The sequence below is a fragment of the Echiichthys vipera genome, assembly GCF_963691815.1.
Source record: "Echiichthys vipera genome assembly, chromosome: 13".
NCBI classification, from domain to species: domain Eukaryota; kingdom Metazoa; phylum Chordata; class Actinopteri; order Perciformes; family Trachinidae; genus Echiichthys; species Echiichthys vipera.
In genome coordinates, this window is record NC_139838.1 from 14837832 (window position 1) to 14857017 (window position 19186).

At 43.6% G+C, this 19186-nt stretch overlaps 1 protein-coding gene across 1 annotated transcript; it reads left to right on the forward strand.

The window, feature by feature from the left end:
- Positions 1-3083: 3083 nt before the first annotated feature.
- itgb8 (integrin, beta 8) lies at positions 3084-19186 on the forward strand (the record flags this gene model as incomplete). The annotated part of the gene is made up of 16 exons (XM_083926289.1): positions 3084-3177; positions 4357-4442; positions 6911-7082; positions 7865-7971; positions 8374-8513; positions 8903-9068; positions 9877-10035; positions 10855-10950; positions 11041-11133; positions 12315-12455; positions 14595-15015; positions 15163-15385; positions 15545-15648; positions 16663-16779; positions 17570-17733; positions 19061-19186. The coding sequence occupies 16 exons, from the start codon at positions 3084-3086 to the stop codon at positions 19184-19186; spliced, it is 2409 nt and encodes an 802-aa protein (XP_083782415.1).

Consider the following 19186-nt stretch of genomic DNA (forward strand, 5'->3'; position numbering starts at 1 on the left):
TTTCTGAAATGCTTTGGACATCGCAGCAAATTGCTATTCATGCAAAGTGACATTTTCCTCAATCAAAAATAACCTAAAAACGAATGTTGGCCTTCAAAATGTCTAAAACACTCATTATATCATCTTGGATCTTAAAGTCAGACCACATCTGCAAACACACAGTCGAGTTCATTCATCATCAAACAGATTACCACTTCACTGAGACTTTCTCAAGCAACTGGGACATAGTTCACACAACAACTTGTAGATTATTCCCAGTGTGACATTCAAAATAGTGAAGTGGCTACAGCCAAAACACGAGGACCTAGACCAGACAATGTGACTGTCTGCACAAACGCTTGTGTCTTATACTATCACCTCAAAAATTTCAGTTCTACGTTGAGTTTCCATGGAGGACACACTGAATCAGTGGAAATACATAAATAAACACACACACACACACACACAAACAGGAACATAGAAAGGTTCCTCTGTGCTATTTTTAGACTTTCATGTTGTCACAAAGTGATATGTGTCTCTCTGTGGTTAGAGTCTGAATAATAACAGTCGGCATTTAAATCTCTATTACCTCATTTCTGATTTAGGATGTGCAGTTTAAACAGAAGCTCCACTTTAACTTAAAATCTTCTTAATTTGAAAACAAACTAGACTCTGTGTGTGTGTGTGTGTGTGTGTGTGTGTGTGTGTGTGTGTGTGTGTGTGTGTGTGTGTGTGTGTGTGTGTGTGTGTGTGTGTGTGTGTGTGTGTGTGTGTGTGTGTGTGTGTGTGTGTGTGTGTGTGTGTGTGTGTGTTTGTGTAAATGTACTGTATGTGTGGGATGGAAATACTCTGCTAAGGGGGAATTCAATTTACTAAATGTCAAATTTTGACATATAGTTTGAAAGGGGAACTCAGATTAATATGTTTATAACTGAATAATGAAGAGATGCACTTCTTTAGGGGAGAAAAAAAAAGACAATTGTACAATAGTCCCACCTACAGTAAAGACAAATGTCTTTTTTTTTTACACAGTCACTCGTTTTGTGCACTTGTGGTGGTGGGTTTGGGTTTGTCCATTGGGAATCCCCACTTGGCTCCCACATCACCTTTGACCCCTACTTTCTCCTCACATAAACTTAAGCCAAAGAAAGACAGGAGAGTGTGTAAGACACTTTGGTGAGATGAAATGACTGTTAAAGGGGCAATATGGAAAGAAAGTTGGGGAGGTGTTAGAGGGGGGCTCAAAAGTGGACATGAACTATGATTGTGTGTATTTTTGTGTGGTTGGACGGTGATGGGACCAGACTAGCGTGATGGAAAGCCCAGCCGACTGCTAACACAAACACACCATGGGGAGAGAAAGAGAAAAGAGGGGGGCGGGGGAGGACAGGGAGGTTAAAAAGGTGGGGGAGGAACGATAGAGAAGAAGAGTGTTTTGTGTCAGCTTTACAACGATGACAGTTGTCATTAGGAGGCTGACCAGTATTGACAGGACGGAGGAAGTGTTTACACTAGAGTCCATTATGTAGTTCGCTCAGTGGAGAACAGATCCATATTTTGTCCTCCAGACCCCCAAAGCCCTCCTGCCACCTCAGCCTAGAGAGGAGAGACTTAGCCCCTGGGTAGAGGGGTCTATACCAGTGGACAGGCTTGGAAATCTGGATTTCAGGGATGTTTCACACACTTAGAAAACAGTGTGGTGTGTGTTTGCATCATTACCATAATTAAGAGCGACTGCTGAGAGGGCACGGACAGGGAGGTGCTGGCACTCCCCCTCTAAAAATTCCTGTTTGACAAATTATGTGAATGAATAAGAGGAGAAGCATAGCTGGCAGGGCCCCAGGCTCCTGAGCAGCAGATGGGGTCAAACAGAGTAAATAAGGGAATTGTGTGTGTGCTGGGTAAGCTTACTGTTGTGGATTGGTTGGGACTGTTGGCACGCTCACAATCACTGTTTGGGCTGCGTGCCAAGCAAAACATGTCCACTTTATCTGGTAAACCTCCATCTGAGACAAGCGCATAGGATCAAGCCAAAGATGGGGAGACTATTGTGTCTTTTGTCCTTGCGCGGCTCTGTTTTCCTCTGCTTAAAATGTTGAGTTGTTTAGTAAGTCTTTGGCTCCTGCTCAGCGGAGCAGCCGGCGAGGCGAGGTTACTCCATGTCATTGGAATCCGTGCACAATGGACTCAACCACCACCCCCTTCTCCTCCTTAGCACCAGCTTGTGAACCCCTCTGCAAGAGCTCTGGTTTTACTGAACCCCCCTCCCTACTCCTTTACCCCATCATCCATCCACACACACAGGAGCCCTCAGTGTTGAATGGCTCCCTGAAGGAGCAATATAAACATCAGTGTTCAATTCAAGGCCACGGTTCATTTGGAATGCACCCCACCGCAATTCCATGTAGTAAGCACTTTATGCCCCCCCCCCACTCTCTCTCTCTCTCTCTCTCTCTCTCTCTCTCTCTCTCGCTCTCTCTCTCTCTCCTCTTTTCTAATTTGTCTCTCTTCCCTCCCCTCTTTAACTGTGATACAGAGAAGACGGAGCGTCGTTGCCATGGCACCGCCTGCCTGAGTCAGTACAGCGGTTAAAACACGGTCACCCTCCTGGCTTTCGTGTGGGGATGTTCAGTCAGCATGTTGGTGCGCACCGGCTGAGCGCCGCGCTGGTACTCGTGTGTGTATAAAAAAAACTCTCCGCTCTTGTCCCGGATGAGACTTCGCCATCAGCTGTGAGAGAAAGTCCGTAGAGGCTGGGAAGGGACAACGTCGCACACCTGCGGCTGGATGGAAACAGATGGAGGGACCGCGGTCGACCGATTGCTTCACCTCCTCGCGTGGTCCACGGGGGAGCGCGCTTGTAAGCTGATTTAACCCCCGGGGGATGTGAATAACTCTCCGGGATTAGTAGGTTATTGGGTGAACGACAATGCCCCGCGGCTCGGTCCGGCACTCCCGGCTTTTGTTCGTGCGGCGGCGGACGCAGGGTGCCCGGTCTCCCCCGGTTCATCTCCAGTAGCTGCACAGCCTGTGTGTGTCCCCCCCACCCCCCCCAACCCCTCGCTGCTTCGCTCAGGTCACCCTCCCGGTGTGGATAGGATAATATGACTTCCTGGCTCCGCACATACGGCAGCGTCCCTCTGTGTCTCCTGCTCTGCTGGTTGGTGGTCGCCGTCTGCGCTGAAGCTTCTAGTGCCGGTGAGTGAGGAGGGTCCTTAGGGCTAATTACATCATATCCCAGCAATTAGCCTGCATCATCCTATCATGTCAGGACATCACTGCGCAACATCAGCTTCCGTGCGGTGCTCTCTGCAGGGGGTCGATGGTTCCCCCCCACATGTTTCACATAAAGAAGCCACTTTATGAGCATTTAGGAATGATGAATGATTCCCACACCACTGTCATTATCGAGACTGTGAACCTTTGAACCAAACATGCATTAAAAGCAGAGAAGTAACAAAACTGCTATTCATTTTTGGAGAGGGAAACCTCTTAACCCACTACTCAGGGGACCCACTGGAACAGCAGGCACACCACATCAACGTCTTGTTTCAGCCTGTATTGATCAGTTATAATGAGAAGTTAAACTGTTCACCTCTTCTGAGGTTTGCCAGAGGCCAGGAGTGCTAATTGGGTCAGAGCTGCTTGTTAGTGGGCTGTTAGTGATGCTATAAGACCTGCAGCATTTTTCTGTCCTACATTCCCACTCCGTAGCTCGCTGAAATGTCTCTGGAAAAATTGGATTTCAGCAGATAAATCACTTCAATGAATCATTAATCCCACTACAGCAGCTCAAGGTTCATTTCGTGCCTTTTTCCACCCTGTGAAAAGGACCTTGCATGAGTGTTTAGTCATTGTCACTCCATAATACATTTGTGCAGAAATAGCATTCACAGATTGATACATGATAAGTCCCCTGTGTGTGTGTGTGTGTGTGTGTGTGTGTGTGTGTGTGTGTGCATGTGTGTGTGTGTGTGTGTGTGTGTGTGTGTGTGTGTGTGTGTGTGTGTGTAGGAAATGATCCATTGCACCACTCCAACAACTCAAGCACCTGTTCCCACACTCAGCCGTTTTTCCCACTACACCGCTGGTTAATGAGCACTGAATAGCCTCATATGAAATGCTAAGTGGTGCTTACATCAGACAGAATACAGAAATACTTTATTGATCGCGGGGGGCAAATTTGTTCAGCTACTAAAATATCAAAAGTGTTTGTGAGATCTCTAAAGCCAGAGGGGCTCGGCTTCACAGCTAATAAGTGTTGACGCACACGTTCTTTCATATGCTAATTGCAAACTCTTCTCTTCATCATCTTCTTCCCCATTCTCTCTCTCTTTCTCTCTCTCTCTCTCTTGCTCTCTCTCTCTCTCTCTGCAGGTGACAGATCGTGTTGGTCTCCTAGTATCACTTCTTGTACAGACTGTCTCAGACGTGGACCACAGTGTGCCTGGTGCTTCAAGGAGGTAGGAATGTGCAGTGTTTGTTTGTGTGACAAAGAAGAGCTGGAAAAAAAGGAGAAGAGAATGTAGCAGCAGCATTCCTCAGATGACACACACCAAAGCTTTGATGCCATCCGCAGATGCGAATATAATGTTAAGGTTGGAGCTTAGCGGCCTACCCTATGACCTGTGTGAGTGTTTCTCTGTGTGTGTGAATGTTTCCAAGCACACTTTCTCATGTGGCAGCAGAGACAGAGCCACTTTCTATCCATGTGTTTAGTCTAGGCACTCACACATATCACTGCATTTGTCTCAAAAGTGCGCATCTGCCTGCAGGTTTGTCTGTATCTGCTTTCTGGGTGTCTCATAAAGAGCCCACCCCGAATCAGCCCTGAGAAGCTGTAAAGCCTTCCATCGCCACTCTAGTCACAGCAGCAAACACACACACACACACACGCACACAAATGGCACCGTCTAGACCAGACTGTCAACATGTGTGCGTTTACAGACTTCAGGTGCTTTCCAATCGTGTGAACCCCTAAGCTTAACTGACATCATAAAGTGGGGCCAGGGCTCATCGGCGCGTGAAAGCATTCAAACGCCTACTTCTCTAACCTCCTACACACAACGGCACAGAGCCACGCTTGGACGATCACTGAAAAGTAAGCATGTACAGTGCTTTTAAACATGCATGGTCACATTTTGTCATTCAGTGTCAGTCGAAGGGGCAAATTCTGTAAGGAAAGTCCGGGGAAGTCACTGTGTAACTTTCTGGTGTTACAGGACAAATTATAGCCACAGAGACAGCCATAAATAAACTGAATTCTGTCCAGCTTTCAAGTTGATGGCATGGTCTCAGCTTTTATTTGTGAACTGTTTGCTGCTTTGCCTCGGCAACATTTCTGTTTTAAAGCTCTTATATTGTAAAAAGTGAGATTTACATGTCTTTTTGACGATAAAGCAGATTGGGTTGCAGTATGAAAAACTGTGAAAGTATCTTAACGCTCAATCCAAAGAGAAATGCACACAGCCCGTATTCAGAAACCATCAGGACGTCTGTACAGTTGTGATGTCAACACTACACTACATATATGTAGAAAGTGCTGCTATAGTTACAGTTACAGCCATACCCCGGCCGCAATGACGGTGCAGAGATGCTGAGATGTTGAGAGTGTAAATGTTGAAGGCCCACAAACGCTGAGCAATCAGAGCAGACTGAGCTTTTTTGAGAGGGTGTCTTAAAGAGACAGGTGTAACATATGGTGAATACAGGGATATTCAGACAATATGAGAAAAAATAATGTGTTTTTTGAGCATTATATGTGTTCTTGTAGAAACACAAAATACAAATATGAACCTGAAAACAAGCACAATATGGGACCTTTAAAAGAAGTAGTAATCAATTAATCGAGTTATATCTTTCCTCACATATCTGCGCCATCTTGTTGGTTATGTTACACTCAGGGCCATGACATGCTGTAAAAACACACATTTAACGGTCTATTTGTATGTTTCCAATGCAAGTCACTGTGCTTGTGAGCGTGTTTCTCACAGATGGAAGTACCAAAGGTCACTAATCCACTCCAAAGCTGCAATGCATGACACTGTTTTACTGTTTTGTTGGAGCAAGTTTCTATTAGGCGACAGAGCGGAGAGATTGGTTACACCAAGATTCATTCAGTGAAGCGATTATTAAATCATATCCTAAATAACAAAAAGCCAACTGGACCTTCTGATCTCAGAATCAGAATGGCTACTATTATCAACTCTCCTTTTCCTCTGTAATGAGAGATCAGATCTGGAAATGGATGGGTAACAAAGATGACACTTCTTCCTGATACACTAAACTGATGAATGCCTTCAGAATTACATAATAATAATATGATAATAGTTCTCATGTCAGTGTAACTACAACGCAGATCAATACAAACTTCATAAAAATGAGATCAGGAAAAGAGTGTGGAAGAACACATGCATCTGGAGTGTTTGTATGTGTACTCTTACATTTGTCAATGAATGTGGTGGGCAACATTAGAAGAGGAATGGAGGGTAAAAAAAGACTACAGGGATCCAGGAAATTGATTCTTCTGACTCCGTCTGCTTCACAGTGACTCACAAAGCTATGGGAAGATTACAGCTGCATAAACCCAACATGCAGAACAGATTTGACAGAGTATGCATTCATAACGGTCACATATTTGGCAGCTTTAGTGTGTCTTGCCTGTGGGGTCACAGAGGATAATGTGCCATTCAACTTGAACCACTTGTTTGTGTCATTTCTGAAGTGTGATTACTCGTGATAACATCTTAAAATATGGCTTAGTTGTATTATCTTTTCATCTGGCGTTTTTTTCTTACTGCGCTTGTGTCTGTGTTTTCTATGTTTTATTATTGAAAATTGCAAATGAAGTATACTGAAAGAGGAATGGACTTAAGGAAAGACAATTTTTCAACAGTGACCATTTCCCCTCTTTACCTTGTGTTACCTCTAGGACTTTCTGGATGGGGTGGGGCTGAGTCAGCGCTGCGACCTGCCAATGAAGCTGCTCAAGAGAGGTTGTGAACCGGAGTTCATGGAGCAATCAGATATCAAGGTGGAGGTCAACGCCACCATCAGCAGCACACAAGTATCCCCACAAGACATCAACATCACCCTCAGACCAGGTAGACAACAGGCACCGACAGGATGTGTGCCTCAAATGCACCTTTAAAGGCAGGGTTTGGATTTTTGTAAGCTGTATGAGGTACTCATCCATAGTCAGTGTATTACCTGCAATAGATGACAGTTGGCATGCCACCAGTTTGGAGAAGTAGGCAGGAGGACAGGCACGGAAGCTTGGAAATGTACTACTGTGGATGGAGGCAGGAGCAAAACATATGTTAGCGACCTAAAAAACTTGAAAGAACTGAGGCCAGTATATTGCTCTTGTCAAAGCCACCAGACTCAAAAACAGCATTTTTTTTTCATGCAGGCGCCAGATGTTACTTGTCCACCCCTTTCTCAATCGGTTAGTTTGTTTGTGTTAGTGTGTGACATGTGTGTTTTAAAGGGTTAGGGACTAACAAAGCTAACAACAAACTAACTGATTGAGACAGCAATCAACTCCTATGTTCTGTGAGGTAAAATTACTGTTTCTGTATTGAAGTCTGGTGGCTTTGAAGAGAGCAACGATTAGCCACTGCTCCCATCCACTGCAGAACATTTCTTAGCTTCTGTGCCTGTGCCATCCTGCCTGATTCTCCAAACTGGCTCGTGCTAACTGTCACCTACTGTAGATAATACGTTGAGTATGGAAACGTACTTTGTACGTTGGGAAACCCCACTTCAAAAAAATCTAAACTATCCCTTTAAGTGGAGTATAAAATGGTGCATCTAGGATTTGCACTGTTTCCTTATTGAGGAAGCATCTGGGGTAAAGCTTAAAATAAATGGTTTTATTGCCTAGGTTCAGAGGCCAGCATCGTAGTGGCTGTGAAGCAGCTGGAGCGTTATCCTGTGGATCTGTACTACCTGGTTGATGTGTCGGCATCTATGCAGGAAAACCTTGATCATGTAGGTGTTCATCAGCGTCCATCAGTGCTAAAGCTTTTCACTTATTCTTCTCACGGAAAGAGTGTATTTCCAAAGGTTTGAACTAAATTCTAAAAGCCTTTTTTCACATACATTTCTATGTTGTTTTTATGGTGGTTGGATAAAAACAAGATTTATAAACACAGATAATGAGATTAGATGGTTTCTGTCTTTATATTTGGCATAATTGGAATAAACTATAGAAACTGTAGAAGCTCAAACTAATTAAGTCAAATGAGCAATCTCTTTAAAATTAATCAAAAATAAGTTTTCTTCTCCTGAGCCTTATCCATTTTCTCTTACCCTCTACCTTTTCTTTGCTTTATCATCCTTTTCTTCTTCGTTTTCTCCCTCTTACCGTTCTGCATGTTTTCTGTGGTCCAGTTGAAGACAGTCGGTGTGGCGCTGTCTCTTCGTATGACGGAGCACTCCTCGGACCTTTGGTTGGGTTTCGGCTCGTTTGTGGACAAACCTGTCTCCCCTTACATCAATGTCCATCCCACCAAGATCAACAATCCCTGCAGGTAAGGCACAATATTTTGGTTGGATTATTGATTTGCTCAAATAAAAAAATATATATAGGGTTAATCCTCTCAATAGCCCATTTTGTTATTTTTAATTTATTTTAAAACTTTACCTCATTAAATTCCTCAGCTAACACGTTCTTCTTTTAATGAGACAAGAAGTGTGGTATGCTGATTTTTGTAAAAAGTACATCCAAGCTAGCTGGCCCCGTTAGTTGCTCCCAATTTTGTGTTCCTCAGGGAGAGATTTCCCAGTAGTTAGGTGAAACATTGTTAAGATAAGGAGCTGTGCTGGGAGACACAGACAACAGACTTTAAAAATGAATTTGTCCTGAGATCTACATCCTTGAATGTTGAGATTAAAAACCTTCTGGACAATCTCTCACCAGTGATTATGAGATCCGCTGTCGTCCAGCCCATGGCTTTCACCATGTCCTGAGTATGACAGGAAATATGAGCGAGTTCACGCGGGTGATCAAACGCCAGCGCATCTCTGGAAACATGGACACACCTGAGGGAGGACTGGATGCTTTGCTGCAAGCTGTCGTCTGCCAGGTGTGTATATACAGATGCTGGAAAGTCAGGCTCACAAGAGCTACTTGTGTGTGCAACACAGAAAAAAAAACATTTTTATGGCTGGTCATTTTCACTTTCCTTGAGTGATTTTTAATATGTTTTAAAAAATGAGGCATAACCCCAAGTTTGGTTGTAAGTCTACATGCCGGTGAAAGAGGCATTTATTCTGGGAGAATGGTGGCACTCTGAGTCAGCATTGGATATTACCACTGGAATTTCACTAAGTAATGACACCACTGCTGGGGTATGGCAGACGCACACACACAGAGTTGCTTATACTATAGCTGCAGGAGGGCTGTGAGTCACAGAACGCAGGGGGGCCCTGAGTAACCAGCCTGCAGGGAAACACCACAGTGGTCATCAGTCTAGAAATAGACTCTCCATTATGTCAGGCCTCCTTATAAACTCACTAGGTTTCCTTAAATACACATGCTCTCCCACACACACACACACACACACACACATACACACACACACACACACCCATAAACCCATTTTTCTCACACTGTCTGTCTATGACAGGACACAGACTTAAAGAAGGAGCGTCTGCGACTGGTGGAGGAATTTCTGCTGTGTTTCCTTTAATTGGGCATTACAGAAAGAGCTGATCATTACAGGAACTAATATAGCTCACATGAATAAAATGTTTGAATTGCAGTTTGTTACCACATGTTTATAAGCAGGCACATATTTTCCACATCAGTCTGTGTAAAAAGATGAGAGAATCTATAAAACTAGAAAACAGAGAACACATGATTTACACACATTTACTTTTACTCTCTTTTAGAGATCGGTGGGTTGGCGACAAGAGGCCAAGCGCCTGCTGCTCCTTATGACTGACCAACCGTCTCACCTCGCCCTGGACAGCCGGCTGGCAGGGATTGTGACGCCACACGACGGCCTATGTCACCTGGAAAACAATGTCTACACAGGGAGCACTAGGATGGTGAGAGGAGGAGACTAATCCGATTGGTGGGAAATTGGGCTTCAATGAGATGAACCTTTAACTGACCATTCAATGCATCTAAAAGTTCATATGTTCTCACATTAATATGGACTTTCAACCCATGAGACCACAAAGGTCGTTTGTTCCCTCTAATGCGGCGCACAGGAATGTTTCTTAAAATAGTGCCCCTACCGGTGGGACCAGATTAACATGTCCACATACCTAAATTTAATGGTTGCTGTTTTACACACATGGTTAATGCTGCGAAACAATTGCAATTTGGTTAGGTTAAGGCAACAAAAGTACTTTGTAAGGTTTAGGAAAAGATCGTACACCTTTTAGCTTTCTTTATGAGAGTTAGATAAGGTCACCGTTTTTATACCTTGGTTTTTGTACGGATTAAACAAACAGGACATGATGTGTTCATTTGGGAATTTTAGAGGTGCTGGTTAAAGAGATTATGTTACCTTTGGACAGAGCCAGGCTAGCTGCTGCTGATGGTTGCTTCATATTTACCTTGCAGAGTAATAGTGATCTTCTTAATCTAACCCTTCCCTTAAACAAATAAGCTTATTTCCCAAAATTTTAAGATGTTCCTTTAAAGCCAACATAGTCACATGCGAAAATGGTCGGTGCACACTTTACTACACAGGGTGCAGGTGAAATGTGAACCATTTAAGTTTGTGGACAAATAACTGTATATTAGGAATTGTAGACTTTAACTTGTCATGTTACATCAGGAAGAAAAACAGAAATTCTTTCATGCAAAAAGTTTTTTTTTTTGTATTTAATCAAAATCTCATTTTGTCTCCTTTGCAGGACCATCCCAGTGTGGGTCAGTTGTCTGATAAGCTGCTTGAAAACCATATGTACTCTATCTTTGCTGTGGAGAAGCAGCAGTACAAGTGGTACGAGGTAATCTCAATGTTCTCATACAGTTTTTCTAGGAAACTTCCATAAGGGGAAATCAGATGTCTTCACCTTCATCTCCTTTTTCTTCTTTAGGAGTTGGTACGTTTGCTACCTGGCTCTTACCTGGGAAAGTTAAGCCTCTTCCAGGCTCCAAACCTTATAGAGCTGGTGGTGGATGCATACAAGGTAGAGCACTCACATACTTCCTCTGCAACATCCTTCTAATTTTTCTCCTCCCTCTGTATATTATTCATCCTTTAGACAACAAGAAAAGGGATAGGGACACGTGAAAGGTTAGAGAGAAGAGTGCAGCAGCAGAGCATGAGCTGAATTCATGAGCTAAAGCCCACGCAGTATCAGTTCACAAGTGTTGAGGCATTAGTATGCTGATCTGCTAAGAGATAATGAACTCTGCTCATAGCACTTATTGGACATTACGGTTTGCAGAAAAACAAGGTCTCAGAGTCAGTGATACTACAAAAAGTGTGCACTACTTATATTTACCCAGGAGATTTAGGTTTGACTGCATAGAGTGCAGAAAAGGGACATGCACTTCTAATACAAAGTTAAATTTTGAAGTTGGAGATGATTGGAGATGTTTTTGGTCACTGAAGGCCCAATGAAACAGAAAAACCCAGATGAGAACAGGAGGTTGAGGAGGAGAAACGCTGTGTGTGTGTGTGTGTGTGTGTGTGTGTGTGTGTGTGTGTGTGTGTGTGTGTGTGTGTGTGTGTGTGTGTGTGTGTGTGTGTGTGTGTGTGTGTGTGTGTGTGTGTGTGTGTGTGTGTGTGTGTGTGTGTGTGTGTGTGTGAGAGAGAGAGACTAGGGGCTTGTTCAGTTGGCAGCAGACTAGGCTATAATCTTGCCTCAGGCACAGCGCTTCATTGTTTGCTTCGAGAATCTGCCGAATCCACATATCCGTGTGCACAGCCATGCATACGTGCACACACACACGCACACACACACACACGCACACACACACACATACACAAGCAGCAGGGCCCGAACAGAGACTGGCATTATAATAGCTATCAGATCCCCATGGAAACCATGTGTCCTGATCATGGACGAATACAAAGATGCTATTTTCGTTTCCACCTCCTTGTTCCCATAAACCTAACTGTATTTCAGACAGAAAGGGGAGGCTTTTTAGAGACGTGTGACAACTTTAATTAATCACCCTTTCTGTCTCGCCGCATTCATTTTCAATCACAGCGATTATGTTCATTCAAGTTTTTATGTGTTCGTCTCACTTTTTTTCTCCCTCGCCCACAATCCCTTACAACCAGCATAATAGGCTGAATTTCATGAAACCAGGGAATGAAGTTAATGTTGCTCTTTCATCTCTCTGCCCTTGCTCCATCCAGAAGTTGTTATCGGAGGTGGCGGTGTCGGTGGCAGTGGAGGACAAGGCAGTCAGCAGGTACTGGGTGTCTGTATCACCTATCTGTCCCAATGGATCCACTGCTACAGACCAGAGCTGCTCTGGGGTGCAGCCCGACCAGACGGTAAACACACAACCATGCCTGCAGTTCACAACAGCATCAAAGCACACGTGATTAATACAGTGCAAGAATTTAGCTAAATATTGCCTGTATTTATACAGAAATCTATGCTTTTAGCTCCTAGAGATATCACATTATTGGTTGTATTGGATTACTTTGACACATAAATATACACTCTCACACACCGCTGAGAGCTAAAGATTTGGTAAATAATCCAAGTTGAGCGGATTACAGGCTGTATTTAACAGGAAAACAGCTTCATGTGATTCCATGACGGGCTCGTCCTTAAATCCTTACCTTGCCCAATATGAGAGCCTTTATGCAAACAAATAGGACATTTATATTTAGAAATAGGTCACTGGATAGCCAATGCTCTCATACCTGTTCCATTTATTCACAGAAAGAAAAGCTCTTATTCATACTCAGCTCTACACAGGAGCTTTTCTGCTGCAGTGGTAATGGTTATACAAAAGGCTACTGTCAAAACATGTTCAACTATAACAGGCAAAGAAACCCCCTTTTGGAACTAATCAAAACATTTTCAGTACAATTTTCTTCCTGTTCACTCCCTAAACTGCCGACGAGACTCCTCTGAAACATTTTGTGCCTCTTAACTTTGTCGAACCTCAAGACGTTTAATTTCTGCTCTATACTTACTCCATTGTGCAGATAAACTGAAGTTCAACCCTCTAATCCCTGGGGGATTAAAGTGAATTATGGGAAGCACCCCCACTTACCAGAATGGTGATAAAAAAAAATCCAGTGAATGGCTGCCTGTAGATTCAAAGCTTTGTCATGCCCAATTTCCCAACCACATGAATAAAATAATTATTCACAGGAAGAATCATGCTTAGAAACCAGTTCCTGGTTATTTATTTTAGATGAGTAACCAGGAAGTATTTAAGTCTTATCAGAGATTGCCATAATTATGCTATGAGAGGTGCCTCATTTTATGTGATTTCTTTTAGATTTACAGCAGTACTTTAATGGGGGGGGTTTCCTTTTTACACTCTGCATTTCTCTGGTACTGTGTAGGACCTTTAAAGCAACGATGGTTGTTAGATAGTCGGTCATTAATCTGTTGGTGTGTTTTTCCTTCAGTTAATGTGTTTCATACTTTTCCCTTTTACAACAGTAACAGGGACAACAACATAAATAAGCTTAAAGCGTGTAAATGTGTCTATCCACACTTTTTTGGAATGTTTAGCTTTATTATTGTCAAATAAATCTATCTATCTACTAACAATGCTAAGGCTGCATTCACACCTAATCAGGCATTGCAGTGAAAATGCCAGTCCGCCCATTAATTTGAATGGAGGCAGTGCCTTTAGGCTGTGGCGGTATGGATCACAGTGGATGCCAGAAATAAAAACAACAAAAAAACATCACAGCAGTGAAATGTTGAATCAAAATGCGACATCATGCTGCGGTGACTAGTCACGTAGCTAACCTACTATTGATCAGACAAAACACAATGGAGTGGGGAACACAAAGCAGACACAAATTGAGATTTAAGTGACATTCCCACCGCTGCACAACCCTGCACTAATGCTGCACCTGATTTGGTGTGAATGCAGTATAAGAGTCTGCAGCCATGCTAGCAACTTTGTGAGGCTGTACTTTGTCATGGCGGTGCTTTGAGCTAAATGCTAACTAACAACAGCATGCCAACATGCTCACAATGACTAATGCATGATAACATGCTGACGTTTAGCAGGTTTAATATTTACCAAGCTCACCATGTTAGTTTAGCATGTTAGCATGCATAGAGTTTTCCAGGTACTTGGTCATATGCTGCCTTTAAAAGGAACTTGTGAGCTTGTATTTACAACATGGGAAGTGTATCTGAGCTTTTCGAAAATGTCCACTAACAAGGTTGTGAATACCAAATGATTGGGGCATTCATATGGAATCACCTGTATCTGATTTGCAGGCAGCAACAAACCAAATATTCGACGAATTGAAATTTTGACCTGATGATTGTGGAAGAGAAAAAAGTCAGGGGGCCACAAAAGTTAGAAGTATCCATCCTCTTGGGACCATGACTTTTTGGATCAAATTTTCTGGCAATCCATCCAATTGTTGTTGAGATGTTTCTGTCTTGACCAAAGTGGTGATTAACTCTTTTGTCTTCCCACGCAGGTCTACTTCAATATCACCATCGGCCTGCGCTCTTGTCCTGACGATGGTGAGGATGAAGATGTAACAGTGTTGGTTCGACCTGTGGGTTACAACGAATCCATCGTTGTCAGGATCCACTCTAAATGCCGCTGCACTTGTGGACCAATGAGGCGCTGCAATGATGACAGCCAATCAGCATGCAGAGAAACACAAGACAGCCCCAATCAGGAGCAGCTGCCAGATCACAGTCTAACTAAGGACTCAGACAGAGATTCAAACTGGAATTGCAGAGCAGATGGGACTAATGTGGACTGCAGTGGTCGGGGAGTGTGTGAGTGTGGGAGGTGTGTGTGTGAGCAGACCAGGCTTGGGACAGTGTATGGGAAATACTGCGAGATAGACGACTTCTCCTGCCCGTATGAAAGGGGACTGCTGTGTGGAGGTAAGCAGGGAAAACGTAAAAAATTATGCATTATGTACATTTGTTCGTGTAGATATCAAATGAAATCAAAAAAGCCATTTTGATGCAAAAAATATACACATTATACGTTTTTTTTCTGTAACACTCTTTCCTTTGATCTCTTCTCAGGGCGTGGTGTGTGTGTGTTAGGTGAGTGCGTGTGTGAGGACGACTGGACAGGTGATAGCTGTAGTTGTCCCGTCTCCACAGCAACCTGCCAATCAGCCATTGGCTTGCTTTGCAGTGGGCGGGGCATATGTGTGTGCGGCAAGTGTGTGTGTGAAGACCTGCGACACTCTGGAGACTTCTGTGAGAGATGTCCTACTTGCCAAAGCACCTGCCAATCATACTGGTACTTGTTGGTTTCTGTTCTATACGACAAAACATAATGGGAGCCCTTACAGACCTATTTGTAACTGAATCTGACACTTGTTATCTCTCTCTCTCTCTCTCTCTCTCTCTCTCTCTCTCTCTCTCTCTCTCTCTCTCTCTCTCTCTCTCTCTCTCTCAGGAAGTGTGTGGGCTGCCACCTGTCTCATGGTCTTACACAAAAAGAGTCAGGACACTGCAACAACACCTGTTCCCCAATGGTGGGCTACACGGATGACATATCAGGTACAGCCAGTTTAGCCAAACAAAATTCGCTCTTATGGGCTTTGCTGCATTTGTATTTTGGGACTCAGAGGAAAGTAGATTTTACAAAGGGACTAGATGGGTTTGGGTTGTGTTTTTCTCAATGCCTGGATTCTATTTAAGCTTCCCTTTCTCATTTACAATTTAACTAAGAACCTAAAAAGTAACGTGACACCAGGTTGTAAAGAAGCATTTTACCCTCTCTGGTCGCAAGTTTCATATCTGTTGCCCCTGTGACCACACCTAACTGGGATGTCACAGTCTAATTACACACCCTGGAGTACACGTCTACATCACTGCAGCAGGTGAACCACTGGAGGTCAGCAAAGACAAGATTTTAAGCCGGTGTTTAGTTGCTCTTTAAAGCTGTATTAATTGGTTTTCTTTGGATTCTTGCAGGCAGCACAAAACGCTGTAAGCACAACACTGTCATATTTTTTATTTTTTATCACCACATAAAACTATTAGTGTCAAACAAGTTAGCAAACAGTTTACAGAACCAGTGAACACAGAACGACATTAGCATTGATTAAGAGTCATGTTTCTGACTTGAGTGATATAAAATCAATATGCACCTCCTTTTAGCTCTGTTTTGGTCTCCACCAACTCCTGAAACACATATATGGCTTTTTAGCAAGTAAATGCTCCAGCGTTACTAGCTAGTCACTCATTTTATCCGTCGTTTTTGGTGATATGCGGCTTATCTGAGTTTTTTTTTTATGAAAACTGCCAATCGCTTCTGAAAATAGGTTCATAAGAACAGTGGATGATATGAGTAATGTTTAAGTTTGGGTGATCATTTTTGTCACTACCAGCGACACCTCTCACATTACACATATAGAAAGTAAAACACAGCAGCTCTCTTGTAGCTCTACCCTCATTGGCTCTTTTGTTTTTAGTAATCCTGTAGGATTTTCACTAGGGCTTGGAGCTTAACATGTCTGGACTGAATAACACTCCAACTCTCCCTCTCTCTTTCTCTCGCTCCGTTTTCAGGCCAAGCAGGGGAGAAGTCGATTCAGTGTATGTACATCAGTAATGACAGCTGTCGCTATCGCTTTCAAACAAGCGCACAGTCTGGACAGACCCAGCTTCACATAAGCACAAGACCAGGTATAATGTCAACACACACACACACAAAGACACACACACACACACACACAAAAACACACACACACACACTTTATTTCGAGGTCACTTCCGTTGCTACCATTGCTGCACTACTGCACCCTGGTGTATTTGAGTCAGCAAGCCTGCAGTGTTACAGCTGTAGTTTACATTTCCACTCAGTCCCTTGCTCACCTTTTCACCGCCCCACACACACACACACACACACACACACACACACACACACACACAATTTAAAACCCACTAATTCACACATGCCCCGGGTGACACACTGCACATCCAATTGTTACAGTTCATCTCCGCCTTCCCGACTTTTGGAAAAGCACTGTTCATTGTGCGTCCCCCCATCTCCCCCTATAACCCTCCCCCTCCTCCCTCCAACGGGACACTCTCTTCCGGCTCACACCCACTCCTCCCGGGTGAAGCATGAGCCAGGTCTCCATAGTAACCTTGTTACAAAATGTCAGAGCACTGTTTGGGCTCTTTGTGTTGGGGGATGAGCCCGTCATCCACACATGCTCCCCAGCAGATACACAGCCAGCTGACCATTCAGTGCAGCACCACTGGCACAGCTGCCACTGACCCGGGCTGTGTGTGTGTTTGTATGGAAAGTAATTAAGTATATCTACTCAAGTACAATTTTGAGTATTTCTGTTATGCTACTTTATAGTTCTACTGCACTACATTTTAAAGGTGTGAGTGCAAACGTTTTTCCCATCACAGTGAAATGTGTCCCAGTTCTCAACGGTGAACCAGTATGTGTGTGTGTCCACAGAGTGTGCCAACAGCAGCCGGCTGGTAGGAACATTCCTGAGCGTGTGTGCTCTGACAGTGCTGTGCGGGCTGGTGGTGGTGGCCTTGTCCAGGCTACTGCTACAGAAGAGAGGCTCTTCACCAGGGGGCGCTGCTGAGGATGGAGGCTATCACTGCACTGGAAAGGTTTGCTCTCCAAAGTCTAGTATGATTGAGCAGCACATTAGGGACCCCCTTAATTCTTCAGGATATTTTTGTCCATGTGTACTGTACGCTGAAACCAAGAGTGAGGAATTTGAGACTGCTGCTAGAGGCACAGCTGTGTTTTTTACATTTCCTCTCAAATCCCAGCTCGCCATCTACAGTGTCCAGATTTGTGACTTTACGATGATGTACTGCACCTTTGAGAAGAAGGAAATGATGGAAACGGGGGGCTTTGTGGAGATATGTGCGCCTACATTTTTGAGAAAACCCTCATTTATTGTTCATTATTCTATTAATTATTATTATTATGCAGATCATCTTAATGATGCTGCAGACTATAGACTGTAAAAATCCATCCATCTGTTTTGGTAATAATTTAAATTTTACATGGAGCACAATTCCCTGTTGATGTTGCAGATGTAACATTATAACCTCAGAAGAAATCTAGTCTATATTATAATTAGCTAGCGAGTTTTGCAAGTCTAGTATAAGCTGTGCAGACTTCCTCAAAGACTACAAATGGTTACTCTTCACTTCACATCCACCTAAAAGGAGCTGCTGATATTAAAGGGCCACTACACTGGTTTTATAAGTCAAAGTCACCGGGACAAGAACACAGCGAAAACAGTGAAAAAAGTTGTTTGCTGTTACAACTTAACCCGTAAAAGCGACAAAGGCCTAGCCCACATGCACACAGGTATTTTGGGAAGCGTAAATGAAGACAAATGAAAATGCAACAACACATTGCAGTTCTGTAAAGAGCATGCCAAACTAACAGGCAGCGATATAACACTAACGCCATGTTGGCCAATACCAAAAAGAAAAAGAAGGTATTTATTAATTAGAAGCCTATTACCGGAAGGCTACCTGGCTGCAGTGGTGCACTGATTGCTCTGTAGTGCATTTGGGCATCTCTGTTACTCAATAACGTAAAAGAGTAACTGTACATTTATGTGTAAAAAGGTAAAAGGTCCTGTTTGCAAGGGTGGAACCGACACCATTTTGACCATGTGCATGGATGACGGCCAACCAAGGAGAAAATGCCGCACACGCTGATGTTATAGTCCAAAGACATAGTTTTTTCTCTCTACACAACAGTATATATCCCTGGATGTGTATATCCATGTGTGTGTTTGTGTGTGTGTGTGTGTGTGTGTGTGTGTGTGTGTGTGTGTGTGTGTGTGTGTGTGTGTGTGTGTGTGTGTGTGTGTGTGTGTGTGTGTGTGTGTGTGTGTGTGTGTGTGTGTGTGTGTGTGTGTGTGTGTGTGTGCCTGCCTATCACTAACTGCATATTTATGTCACGCTTCAGGACCTGTCATACATCCCAACAACCAATGAGAAGACAGTTACCTACAGGAGGGACCGTCCACCTGACCGCCCCGTGGAGATGCACATCCAGGTTTCCAAGATGGCCCTCGGTGACCCCTGGCAGTGA